This window comes from Elgaria multicarinata, chromosome 1 (assembly GCF_023053635.1).
Source record: "Elgaria multicarinata webbii isolate HBS135686 ecotype San Diego chromosome 1, rElgMul1.1.pri, whole genome shotgun sequence".
NCBI classification, from domain to species: Eukaryota; Metazoa; Chordata; class Lepidosauria; order Squamata; family Anguidae; genus Elgaria; species Elgaria multicarinata.
In genome coordinates, this window is record NC_086171.1 from 42,126,036 (window position 1) to 42,140,445 (window position 14,410).

The 14,410-nt window shown below is 40.4% G+C and overlaps 1 protein-coding gene across 4 annotated transcripts in view; it reads left to right on the forward strand.

Annotated features, from left to right (window-relative positions):
• The window catches only part of CALCR (calcitonin receptor), a 183,843-nt gene that overhangs the window by 127,094 nt on the left and 42,339 nt on the right, over positions 1-14,410 (forward strand). For all 4 annotated transcript variants that reach the window (XM_063126597.1, XM_063126589.1, XM_063126615.1 and 1 more), the window contains 2 exons: positions 3,517-3,608; positions 7,642-7,768. In XM_063126597.1, the coding sequence (XP_062982667.1) occupies positions 3,517-3,608; positions 7,642-7,768 (219 nt within the window). The remainder of the gene's footprint in view (positions 1-3,516; positions 3,609-7,641; positions 7,769-14,410) is intronic.

Below are 14,410 nucleotides of genomic sequence, written 5' to 3' on the forward strand. Positions count from 1 at the left end.
AAGATGGACTGCTTGTGCTATTTATTTCAGCCGTGAATAGTCAACACCAATTCATTTGTATCCTGCATTTTCCAGAAGACATTGTGTGCTCAAAGCAGTTCCCCCGACATAAAACAATACAATAACCGTAATTCTAATACAATATTACCTTAATTATAGTTCATTTAAAACATATCAAAAATTCCATGAGCACAACATATACTAGTTGGTCAGTTAACAATATCCAGTGCCGATACTATCAATGTTTTACTCGCATTAAATATTTCACTAAATAGTTCATGTTAAGAGACTTAACAATAAGATATCTCATCTACATCAAACTCACAGCAAAAAAAGGGAACTGGGGTGGGGGGAACCACAAGGCACTTTAAACAGCCCACTGTCAAGCAGCTAAAAGAGACCCTCTTCTCACCAGGGTCCCATGTCCTAAGCCAAGAAAGGGCATTCACATTCCTATGGAAACTTCTCACCTGGATGTAACTAGAGGAAGCAGAACACAGGAGAGTCAAGGTGGGAGAGCCAGAGTGGTGTAGTGACTAAGGTGTCGGACTGAGAGTTGGGAGATCCAAGTTATAGTCCCCACTTGGCCATGGAAACCCACTGGGTGACTTTGGGCCAGTCACAGACTCTCAGCCCAACCCACCTCACAGGTTTGTTGTGAGGATAAAAATGGAGAGGAGGAGGGATTATGTACGCCACCTTGAGTTCCTTTGAGGAAAAAAGGTGGGATATAAATGAAATTAATTAATTAATTAATGACTCTGGGCTGATGCTTTCAATCTGTCCTAGAGTCAGCACAAACACCTTCATGCACACACACACCCCAAAAGTACCAAGCTCCCTTATGGAGTTTCCTAAGGCTGGGCTTATGGCATGCCCTAATGGCAAGCACACGTAGGCCCCGTTCAGAAGACACCTTAAACCACAGCTTTAACCATAGTGAATAAAGCAAAAAGTAATGGTTTAAGGCGTCTCCTGAACACAGCCTGGCTTTCTGGCTTAACCACCATAGTTAAAATTGTGGTTTAAGGTGTCTTCTGAAAGGACCCAGTCCCTTTCTGCTCTGGGTAACTGTTTCCACTTCTCTCCACACCACCTGGAGCTGCTGCCGGGAGGAATGGTGAGGGGACAGCTGAGTTGCTAGTTCATGACAGGGGCCCTCTGAGTTCTCGGATGAGAATATTTGGCTTGGAATTGTGTGCGGGGGTGGGGTGGGGGTTATAAGGGGACAAAACCAAGAGTGAAATCTCTCCCCTTTCTTCACTGTTTTCATCACTGCTGTCTGTGGCAGCAAGGAAAGTTCTTTCTGCTGGGTGCCTGGGGAGAGGGAGATAATTGGATAAGCCCCCCCCCCCATATCATCCTCATGTCCTTGTCCCAACCCTAAAAAACCCCACCAAAACACCCACATTTCACTACCAACCAATGAGGCAGCAAACTGGTGGGCAATATATTGATTCAGCCCTAGCAGGGACTAAAATTATAGCATTGGCATCCTTCTAGTGTCTTTTGAGACAGCTAGGAGAAATAGCCCTTTGTGGAGAGACCAAGGGACAATACCTTACTGTCTCATTTGCCCCTCTGATGCAATTGGTGCCCATGACACTGTCATGGGGATTCACAAGTAGAATAGTGGACCCAATCCATCCAAAATTAAGCACGTTGAAATCCCGTTGGTTTCAATAAAGAGTGTTGTGTATCTGAAACATTTGAGTTTTTCTAAAGCCTAACAACTATAGAGCTTTTCAGAAGTCAATAAATATTAAATTGACTAATTATACTCTGACATAAGTTTACATGGACATTGTCCCCAAAAGCCTATACCAGAATTCACTTGTTAGTCTTTAAGATGCCCCAAGACTCTTGCTTCAACAAACTGATGTGTCTACCCCTTTGGAAATCATTCCATTGGTCTCAGTAGTTCCTAACTTTCTTTATATTCTAAATAAACTCCCTCCTCTTGCTTAATGTTGCCTGGAGAGTGTGCCTTCATTTTTTAAATATTATTCGTAATTCTTTTTTGTGCTTTGCATTTATAGACCATTGTTGGCTGGATGAATTTCCTTTTGTGTGTGTGGCATTTAGCTTGAGCAGTGGCCTAGTTATTACTTAGTAATGTGGTAAAGTCTAATTAGATTTATATACGGTGGCCTTTCATAGTCTCAGGAAAACCATGACCCTCTGCAACAAGAAGTAATGATATTCTCAAAAGCATTTTGTAAACTTCTATCCAGATTTTATTTTTTCCAGATGGTAGATTATGGAGGCAGGCTGTGATACCTATTAAGCATGTCATTCGTGGGGGAAATCTGACCATTATTTATCCTTAACATAGAGAAAAACAAAACAGGAATAATGTGCAGCAGAGCATGACTGTTGGTTTGGATTGATTCCAGGCATCTGAAAACAATTGCCATTCATCAGAGGGGGGAAATACATAAATATCAAGATTCTCCTTGTTGAAAATAAATTCTTTCTTGGTTTCATTTTTCCTGTGATTTTTAATTATTCTGTTTCAGCAAAAGTGGCTGATTCCCCCCACCCCACACATGTAGTTAAAACATTGGGTAGAATCCAACTAAAGTCCTACATAGAGTAGACCCATTGAAATGAATGGGACTTAAGTTAGTCATGGCTGACTTAAGCCCCATTCATTTCAATGGGTCTCCTCTACATAGGACTTTAGTTGGATTCTACCCACTGAGTTATTAGGAATAGGCAAGATGACTTGAGGATGGCTGAGCTAGACTTGCTTTATTCAGGACAAAAAAGAAAGGTTGGGAGCATTAGCCACTTCTTGAAACTCAGGACTGCCCCATCTCAAATATAGTACCTTAGAGGTCTGGCTGCAGGTATGAGAGGACCCCTGGCAAATGGTCCTTTGGTGGGCACCTTCCTACATTGGGCTGGAGTGGGCAGCAGTAGAGTGTTGGCTGGTTGGGTCTGGGAGCCGGTATTTTAATTCCCTAATGCCCCTGACATGGCGTTGCTCTATGCACTGTGGAGAATTAAAATGGCAACTGCCACCCAAAAAATATTTTTAAAGGGGGCCCCAGGGCAGGCATCAGTGGTGGGCCACAGGAGCTGTATGCTGACGCCATTGTGTATAAATCTTCCTTGCACCACTGCTTAACTCCCTGCATTCTTTAGCTCTGGGTGCTTTTCTCCTCAGACAAACTCTGAAATCCAAAGTGAGCTTAGCTAGGAGAAAAGTGCACAGCGGAAGAGGTTGTGGGAAGGTAAGTGGCGTGAGATCCAGGTTCTCTCAACTGTGTACCCCTTTTACTCAAAAACTGCTCACCCACCTCTCTATTTTATTTATCTAAAATTAATTTTAGGCTATCAAAATCAGGGCTCGTTATACATTCAAAATTATGAACCTATGGGAGTCAACTTAACAATTGACTAATTTCAAGTTTTGGCAGCATTGCTGCTTATATCTATGTCTCAAAAGAACTTCTAAACAAAAATAGGGCTATTTGCAGTCTGTTCATTTAATCTTCTTTTTAATTTCAGATGGTATTCATTCTTTACTACATGACTATAGTAGGACATGCTTTGTCTATAACCTCCCTCTTGATTTCCTTGGGGATTTTCTTCTATTTCAAGTAAGTATTTCTTCAAGCTTCTAATTACTTTTCTGACTTGACAGAGTTACTTATAGGCATGGCCTCAAGCTCTCCTCTGAGCCATGCAATGCAACAATTTGTTCATTAGCCAGCAGCGGCTTGCCAATAATCTTATGCAAGTGCCAATTTTGTTCCAGTTCACTGTAGGTGCAGCACCATGCCTACTTAGAGTTATGCAGAATTCTTCCAGACAAGATTATGATGGACTTCTCTGTGTAACTGAGGATGGCACACTGCTTCGTCTCCCAAAGTAGATCAGATGAATGATATTACCTATGTTCTGCTTACATTGATAAAATCGCCCAGTAGGGGAAATTTCTTCAATTATTAAGTCTCTCAGATACAAACATTTTATTATACTGAACATTAAAATATCAGTGGTTTCATAATACAGATTTCTTAACGCTCTATAAATTTAGAAAATACTATACTTGTTTTCACACAGATATTTTTATTGGCTAGCTAGGGTGAATGTAGGAGTACCGAAAAGACACTGAAATTGTTCCAAACATAGATCTAAAACAAAATTAGGTTCTAGGCAATCAGACTAAAATGTCCAAAGCAATTGATCCATCTTTTTGCTATTGTTTAACCGACCACCTTGCTTATCTGTACAAAACAGAGGTGAACTTGTGTTTATGAATATGTAATCTAAGACAGAAGATCTTGTGTATATTCACCAAAACATTACACCATTGACTGTATAATACAACAGGCACATTTAATTAATTAATCCCCAAGAGTTGTCACTGAAGGTAAGAATCCCTCATCACAAGTAGGATGCATACTCAGGACCACTTAATGGGAATTTCTTGTTCTTGAACCACACTACTGTATTCACAGTCAGAGTAATTAAAACATGGGAAAAGCTGAGGTGATAAAACAATTGTGAAAATTGAACCAGGAAGCTTAATTATTCCAGATTAATAGAGTATAAACAAGACCATATTTATTTACTTACTTATTTATTAGAATTATTGAATTTAAGAGTCAGAAGAGACTTTGGAAGTCATCTAGTACAATGAGCAGAATCCAATGTTATTCCTACTTGGAGGCATTGAAATGAATGGGACTTAAGTTATATTCATGATTAACAGAAGTCCTCTTCATTCCAATGGGTCTGCTCCAAGTAGAAATAATATTGGATACTACCCAATGTCTACGGATATGTGAATCTGCGAGCTTGTCAAGATTCTCCAATCTCCACATCAAAGCTTGTTCCAATTCATGTCTGTATCGGATTGCAAGCTTTGTTGGAGGCTTTGCACAAAACTTGTGTGTATTCTCATACACATTTTCTCAAATGTGCTCATCAGTTGTGCACCTTTTTAAAATGTATCCATTTTCTCCCAATGACCAAAGCATGTTTATACATATTTTTCAATGCATACATTTTTCAATGTATTTTTCATGCACAGTTTTTGTTGCATGAATTACATCACAAGCTCTGAAATGTTTGGACTTTGGACCACAGATTGTGTTCTGGCCTTTCTTCAATTCTAGGAGGTGGGAACTGGATAAATTGTGATCAAAACTGAAATCTCCCATCTCTGCAAACCTCAGTAGAAGTTCTACTGCTAATGGCTCCCACTGCCATCTTTAACACTAACCCAATCAGTCTCTCTGTCTCATTTGCTATCTCCAACCTCTCTCTTGTCTTGCTCTCTATCTTGTTGTCGCTTAATGTGTATGGAGAAGCAAAGGGCTCATCTACACCAAGCAGAATATTCCACTATGAAAGTGGTATGAAAGCAGTATATAAAAGGCAGGAGCCACACTAGTGCTTTATAGCGGTAGTGAAGTGCACTGACAACTGTTGGGGCCCATTGATACATACCATATACCACTTTCATACTGCTTTCATAGTGTTATATTCTGCTTGGAGTAGATGTGTTATGAGCCCCAACAGTTGTCAGTGAACTTCAATACAACTATAAAGCAGTAGTGTGGCTCTGGCCTTTTATATCCCACTTTCATACTGCTTTCGTGGAGGAATATCCTGCTTGATGTAGATGAGCCCAGAGAGAACTGGCCAATACAAAAAGCAAGTGAATTGTTTTTATCTCTAAAGCTTTCAGGAAAAAAACCGTAGAGGCAAAAAAAAATATATTCAACCTTAGAGTATTTGCATTAAAAAAATTTAATTGAAAAATATTTTTTGCCTGTTTCTTTGCTTGAAGAGCGTCAATAAGATGTTATACTTTTGTGGTTACCAGTGGCTTTTGACATCAACACAAGATAAAATAGATTGTTACTTCAAATATATCAAATTTCAGAGGCTCTTACCAATTGGCAATTAGTTGAAGAACAGCAAGTAGAGAGTAGGGATAAATGGTTCATAATAGAAGGAACTAAGCTATATGGTCTCCCAAGGATTGTTGTTATTCAATTTATCAGCTGCCACATTTGTGGGCAAAATCGTATTATTTAGGCTAGCAAAATCAAAAGCAGACTGTAAACAAATCGAGAAGGAATTCTCTCATTGTTTGAATGGGCAACAAAATGGCAAATGGGATTCAGTATAAGTGAGTATATCCATATTGAGCTGGATCCAGATTTAGTCCTACTTAAAGGCTCAGTTCAGACAACACATTTCTCAATGGTGGTTTTAGAACTCTACAGTGAAGTTTTTACACCACCGTTGAGAAATATGTTACCTGGAGGGAAAACTCCATCCCACGGTGGAGTTTTTTATAGAAAACACTCCATGCTAAATATCCACACTGTATTGGAGAGTTCCTGCACAACTGTTGTGTTGTGTGGCAGGCTCTGTGGAGTTTCCTGATGCATTGAGTGGACTTTCCCCACTGGTTACAGAGTTCCCTGGCAAGAGCGGCAAAAGGAGAGAGTTCCGCTCTAGGAGAGCTGCCTGGATTGGGTGTTGTTGTTTTGCAGCAATGGCTGCTGGGATACCATTGGGAGGACTGGGGGAGGAGAAAGGGCAGAGGAACTGTCAATCAAATGTTGTGATGAATTTTACTCAACTTGATGGTAGCCCACAGTCACACAACAGTGGAGTTGGAACATGTTGTGTGGTGAGTTCCCCCTACAAATTCAACCATTGAGTGGAGCTTTCACACTGCATAGAGAAATGTGTTGTGTGAACTGAGCCAAAGTATGACTAACTTAAGTCTCATTGATCTCTAAGGGCATATCTACACGAGGGATTATCCCGGGGATCGCCCCAGGATCATCCCTGTGTGTCCACATGATGCACAGGGGATCCCTGGGGCAGGGAGGCCGGAAGGTCTAGACATGGCCCAAGTATGACTAAATCTAGACCGAACCCAATATCCTTATATAGGTATAAGATATTTTACTGTTCCAGCTATTGAAGTTTGGTTTAAACAAGAACATTGCTATTCTTTTTCAGTGGGTGTAGTGATTTAATGGTACAAATATTTGTGATTGGTTCAAGTAAAACAAAAATTGGCTTTGGAGTGTGGAAATCTTGGGGGGAAATAGGCAATTTTCTTGATTATATTGGCCAAAATTAAACAGGAAATAGATCCCTTATTCTTGTGGAATCCAAGAAGGAATCAGAACCATGCAGAACATGAATCTAATCTCCATAACATGCAGGGAAATCCCAGGTCAAGTTTCCTCACTTAGCTGATTACCCATTCCTGTAGCATTATGTAATTTCCATCTAAATATTCCAAAGAACATCTCTTTATAGGATAATAAATGTGTTGTTGATAATCCGTATGTCTACAAACATTTCACTTACTCTCGTGATAGTTTTGTGCTTGTACTGTGCAGATTGAACATATAGGGCTAACATGGAATGCAAACTGAGAGATCCTTTAAGTGTGAACTGGAAAGCATCTAGGTTTAAACAGGTGTAGGGGAGTGGGGAAGGTTTGCTCCCATGGCTTCTGTGCCAGCTATGTGTTTCCCAACTCCTGGTTGCCAGATGGCATTCTTCAGAATGAGTTTCCAGCATGTACATGTTATAAAGTGACATCAGAATCAAACCTCTAATTTACAATTTGTGGTGCATATTTTTCAGGAGCCTCAGCTGTCAAAGGATAACATTGCACAAGAATTTGTTTTTTTCGTATGTTCTTAATTCTGTATTTACACTCGCCCACCTCATTGCGGTAGTGTCAGATCGGGACCTGGTAAAAAAAGACCCAGTAAGTATTATATTATTCCTCTCTTTTCATAAATGTTATGAATCTGTTTTGGACGGAGTGAATTGAGAACCTGAAAGCTGAGAATACACTTGCCTTACTGCCACAAAACCATCCTGTAATTATAAGCATTGGTTATCCAACAGCAGCCCCAAATAAAGTTTGCCGCATGATGTCATTCACTGTACACACATGTAACAGAAAGCCCGAAATCTTGGCTTAATAAATAACAAGCAACACACTAATGCACATAATCTGTTCACACCTCCCTTTGCTCAAACAGTTAAACAAACCAGAAAAGGGATAACTCAGTATTATATCTGAACCAGTGATTATGGTTTATTGCACCCAAACAAGCAAGGATTGTAAACCAGCTTTAAATCAAGGTTTCTTGTTGGCCTATGAATCCTGGCTTGTTTGAACATAATAAACCATCACCTTGGGTTTGGTCATAATACAAAGTTAACCGCTTCCTGATTTGTATTACACAAATGAAGGAGCAAAGCAAGAGCAAACGACCTACATGCACCAGCACACTGCTCATTCATATTGATTATTAAGCCAGGATTCCTGGCTTATTGTTATGTGTGAATGTTGCTGCTGTGATATTATAATGAACACTGCGTTTTCACCCCACCACCTACTCCACATCCATGGTAGTAATAAGTGGTGAATTGCCTTCAGGACATGGGGGGTGAGGGTGAGGGTCTTGACATGAAGTTGCCATTTTTGATGCTGGATTTATATTATTTCTAATATGTAGCTCCAATCAAGAATGGAGGCCTTTTTCACTTGCCCATCTTTTAGGGCTGTTAGGTGGACAAATACACAAGAGAGGGCCTTTTCTGCAATGACCCCTTACCTCTGGAATGGGTTGCCATTGGTGGTCCATTAAGCCCTGTTATTACAGGCTTTTAGGAAGACCCTGAAGACTTACTTGTTTACTTGGTCCTTCCTTGATTATGTTTTACTGGACTTTTCTGGTTTATAGCTGGAATTGTGTCATAGGATTTTAGTACTGTCAAGGCCAGGTGTTTAACTGTTGGTGTTTGTTGTTTTTATGAATTTTTGCTGTTCATTGGTTTTTTATTATATGGGATTTTACTGCTGTAACCTGCCTTGGGAGGGCTCCTTCCCTGAAAAAAGGCCTAGAGATATTTTAAATTCAATTAAATACAGAAGTAAAACTTAGGCTTCTGAATAGACATTTGCAGTTAGATGAAAATACTATTGATATTTGAAATTAAAGTTCTTGTACAAGGTAAATGTAATTTTACCATGAGACTCCTTTGTAAACTGCTTTGAGAGAATCTTGGGGCTATAAAGCAGGATATAAGTATTCTAAATAAATAAATAAAGTTATGTCAGGCCTCTGTCAGTAAATAGCACCCTAGGGAGACAATTATTTCTGTATACATATAAAGTTTTTAGTAACCAGAGCTCTGAGTGAACTATGCATAGGGAAATGCCATGGTGTACAGCTCCTCCTGGATTGTACCTTTTCTGATACAGAACAGTGAACTGCTTGCCTGAATTCTCCCTTCTAATTTTAGAAGTTCTCTGTCCATTGAAAAATAGAATGTCATGTTTTGCTGGTATTGACTAAAATTCCATGATCCTTTTCACATGTTCTACCGTCCCTCATTCTGCAGTGCCTAAATGCAGAATAAATTATGTCCAGTATCAACTACATGTTCTAGTCTAATCTACTCTCTCTGTTATAGATTTTTACACCACCGGAGTTTGTTGTTTTTCCTTTTAATGTGGTAAAATTCAAACATATAATCCAAACCTCACCTGTATTCTGAGATGGTAAAATCATGACAAGAACACATGACAACCACCATATTTATTTTGGAAATGTAACCTGTGTTCTTCATATTCAACAATTCCATACTCCATATTTTAAGATGTCCAATGCCAAATCAGTAAGCCACTTGCAATTAACACCCATCTATCCTGCCTTCCCATTATGTATTGTTAACCTCCATATGTAGAACATTGGTGTACTAAACCAGAAGCATCAGAAAACTGGAGGAATTTGGCCCCCCAAAAGAAGTAAGACAATGTGAGAAGGTTGACTCATAATTATGGTTGACTCATAATGTGAGAAGGTTGACTCATAATCACCAGACTCATAATTTTATAAACCTAGAACTCCTATGAGAAGGGACATCTTAACTAATTGGGTGGGTCTGTCGCTTGGTTGTGGAGTATATACTTGGTGTGTGGAAGGTTACAGGTTCAAACCCTGCCATCTCCAATGTAAAGGATTAGGTAGCAGATGATATATATGGCTTTTGCTTAAGATCCTAGAAAGCTACTTTTAGTCAGACTAGACAAAAAACTGGCCTAGTTGAAATGGGGGTCTGACCTTGTGCAAAGCAGCTTCCTATTTTCCTAAAGCATAACTTTGTTAGCCCTTGAAAAAGAGATCTACGCTCAAAACCTGTTAGGATTTTACATTCCAGGCGGGTTTGCACCATTTGGTATTCTGCTGCCCTCCAAAGAAACATGGCGTATCCCTCCAAAGAAGAGAAATGATTCCTTCATCATTTAATATATTTACATGCAAAAGTATAATAAAAATGACATGCAAACATTTGTGTCGAGTAGGGTAATCATTAAAATGAGCAACTCATAGTAACTCAGGTTAAAAGGGGTTGAAATAAGATATGAGAACATTTTAGGAAGGGAATGACAGAAAGAAAGTGACTCGGTTCGTGATGTTAAAGCGGAGAGATAATTCTTCGTATGATTTATGGAACAAAAGTGAAATTGACTTTTCTCTGCTGCCCCCAAGGGAACAGCAGAAATGAGTACAAGGAAAATAAAGAGGGAGGACAGTGCTGCAGGGACGGAAATGTGTCATTCTTACTTCAGGAAGTAAATGTTGACACTTTCATGAGAAGTTTAGCAGGATTTTTAAAAAAATTATTTCAGCCTTGATGGTGCCTCCTAAATGCCTTTGAGAATTTTCTATAAATATATATACTCTGGAGAACAGGCGGACCCTAGGCCCCTTTGCAAATCAACTGGACACCAAATTCTGATATTCTGTTTGCTTCAGTGGTTTAAAAACACTGCTTTATTCTTCCTTTCTTTTCTGGACATAACTAAACTAGAACGTCTTGAAAGTAGTTTATTGCAGTTCCAAAAGTGTAGCCAAGGCCACTTCAAATGCTGGAATAATTCAGGTTGTCCTTTCTGACATTGTGTTGACCTGCAATCTGTCTGCAGAAACCTTTAATACACTATATTCAGACATGCTCTGACTTCCCCCTGAGAAATATTCAGGCATCTATAATAGATCACAGGATAGGACTATTTTAGTATTTCTGTTTCTGTTTTAAATCTTGCGTTGTATTTTGAATTTAGCTGTTAGCTTCTGTTTCGTTCTTTGTTTTATTTTTATACTGTAGTTTTAAACTTTTATATTGTATTTTATCATCTTGTATTCATTTTTATTTTAACTGTTGTGAATTGCCCAGAGAGTTTCAGCCCTTGGGTAGTATAGAAATGTAATAAATAAATAAAAGTTAATAAATATCCAGTTTTCACCTATATAAAAATAAAAAAGTCACAGCAATTGACGGGATAGCATTCTTTAATGTCACCAGCCCCCCAAGTAATGGAACAAATTAGTTATCTCTAACATAAGTAACGTTTAGTCTAAGTTTGGCTAGATAAACTGATTATATCCAAAATTTGCAAAACTCAGCCAGTAATTAAAGTAGAAATCTTTCAGAGAATTCCTCAGACCTGCCTTTATTTCGCTGAGTGAATCCTTTGTTGTTTTACTCTTTCTACCTCACAATTTCCAGGCAGCAACAAAACAGATTTTTTCCCCTTCCAAATGACATTGTTAAAATAATCTGTGCTAATAGATTTGTACCCATCCTCTCCAGCCAACAAGCCCATTGTCTTGCTGGGAGGGGGTGATGGGGTTTGTAGTCCAAGTCATCTGGATGATGGCAGGTTGGGCAAGGCTGCCATATGCTGGGTTGCAGCCAGAGGTGGGGGGGGGGCATGGATGTGCAAACAAGCAGCTTCTCTCAACCACATAAACCACCATTTAGCAATAGTTAATATTTGTAAATCCTGCCATTATTTCCCTCTCCCATCGTAGTCAATGGAAGGAAATTACCTACACCAGCTCCAGGGCTGGGGCAGGTGAGTGATCCAGGGCTACCCTAATATCCCTTCTCCTAGCACCACCTCTGGTAGAACATTCTGTGGAACTTTCTAAGTGCCATCCCACCAGTGAATCTCCCCAAGGCCAGCCCAAGTCATTTTGCTGCCTGAGGCAAAGAACAAGATGGCTAGGGTGACCATATTTGGGAAACCAAAAAAGAGGACACCTAGTGTGTGTGTGGGGAAGCAGCTTTCTGAGTCCTGCAGAAAGTACTTTATTCCCCCACCACTTTAAAGAACCCGATTGGAGTGGAGGAGGGGAAAGGATTTCATTCTGCACCACCACCATCCACTCCAATTGGGGCCTTTTCTGTAATGTCCACGAATGACCCACTTTCCCCTTTAAGACCTCAATTGGAGCTCAGGGTGGGGGAATGATGTGCCTCAAGAAAGCATGTAATTCCCTCCTGCCATGCTAATGGCAGCCTTAAAGGGGAAGGTGTGTCATTCCAGGACATTATTGAAAATTATAGAAATTCCCCCCTGACACCATGGAAAGAACAAAAACCAGGACAAATCCGGGGAAATCCTGACAGTTGGTCACCCTAAAGATGGCGCACCCTACCATTCCACATACACAAGCTAACTGGACTGGCAGTTGAATCTTCTTCAATCCTGGCAATGGGTCAGTGTCCTCCACCACACCTGAAGGGAGCAGGCTAACTTAGAGGTCACAGGACAGGCCACAGAGCCCAGAGCTTTCTCCTCCAACAGCCAGCTGCCACCTCCCAGAGCTGAGGCAATAGGGGGCACCATCTTGTTCTTGGCCTCAGACAGCAAAATTACTTGTGCCAGCCTTGGGGAGGCCCACTGGTGGGATGGCCTCACGCTGCCTAATGATAGAACCAGCTCTGAGCTTCCCTCTTCGCTGGTGAAGCAGTACTAGTGCCTCCTCTAATGACTCCTCAGACACCCATGGCCAGCTTTAGAATTGCGCCCTTATTTTATTTTCACATCCCTTCTGCTTGCACTCATGTTTACATGAGACTGATTTGCTTGCTTACTTACTCATATTTCTACCCCGCTCTTCAAAATCCCCAAGAAAGAAAAGGGATCCATTAACACAGTTCTCAGCAATGGCATTCTCAGTCTCTGCAGTATTTCAGATAAACTGAGAAAATACTTATCACTCTCCCACTGCTTCCATCAGCTATTTTGAAATGTCCACATTTGCAGTAAAGTGAATCCAGCTGAGAATTTAAGTTCAGCTAGAGGGGAGAGGGGAATCCCATAAGGATTCCCGATAATTATAGAACCCTCTGTTATCATGCCCTAGCTGTGTGCAGTCTCTGCTTCCACATCCTCTTTACAAAAGCAATGGCATTAATTAACTGCACTGATCACTATTAATTGTTGGGAAGGTTTTCAACACGTTTAACTGCTCTACCTTCCTATACGTCTTTGTAATTCCGGTCATATCAGTGGATAAGCTAAACTTTCCCCCACCTCCAATCTGATATTTCTTTTAATTATTTGAGCATTGTCAACCTTGCCCCCTCCCAAATTCCATGTTACGTGGGCTTCTATGTGTATTTCCATGTTGTTGTTCTGTTGTTGTTTTAACGAAAAGCAGCCATTGGAGAGTGCTATCAGAAGTGCAGGAAGGGGTTACTTATCTTTTTTCTGCCAGGTGTTTTTCTGCTTGAAATCACCTTATTATTATTATTATTATTATTATTATTATTATTATTATTATTATTATTATTTATTACATTTATATACCGCCCCATAGCTGAAGCTCTCTGGGCGGTTTACAACGCCCAAGTTGTTACCCCTACCTTGCAAGGGAAGAGATGCCTATCCCGATCTCTTTCCCTCTGCAGGGAGAAAAGTAACTTGAACCAGATTATTTTCATAGAGAAAAAATGGACAGTAAGGAAATGATGAAGTGCCTCTCCCCTTTCCCTTTCTTTCTACTACAGGAAAAAAAAATGTAATTCATCCATTTTACCAACAGCGCTGCACTGCAGAGTGATGACTTCTTTGATAGCTTTTGATGCAGTCACTAACAGCGCAATCCTGTGCATATTTAGACAGGAAAAAGTCCTACCACTCCCAGCGTGCCCCAGCCCGCATGGTTGTCTCCCCACCAGCTGGAGGGGTGGGGAGAACAGTTTCTGCGCCATGAGGTCGGAGCCAGGACTCTGACCTCGTAGCCAACAAAACAACCGATCCTATGGCCTCCCCAGACCCTGTCGGGGCATAGGATTGCTCTCTTAATATAATTAATACAGTGCATAGACGGAGCCTACTGTCTATGCAAAGCCTTGCTGGCAAGAGCCAGACAAGGTCGGAGGAATGGCTTAACCACCATGGTTAACGCTGTGGTTTAAGGTGTCTTCTGAATGGGGCCTCTGATGGTCTATGGCCTCCGGAGGGGAATTCCAACATATCCTATGATCTCTGGGAAGCTCTCCAAGGGGACCATAGGATTGCTCTGCCCATCATATT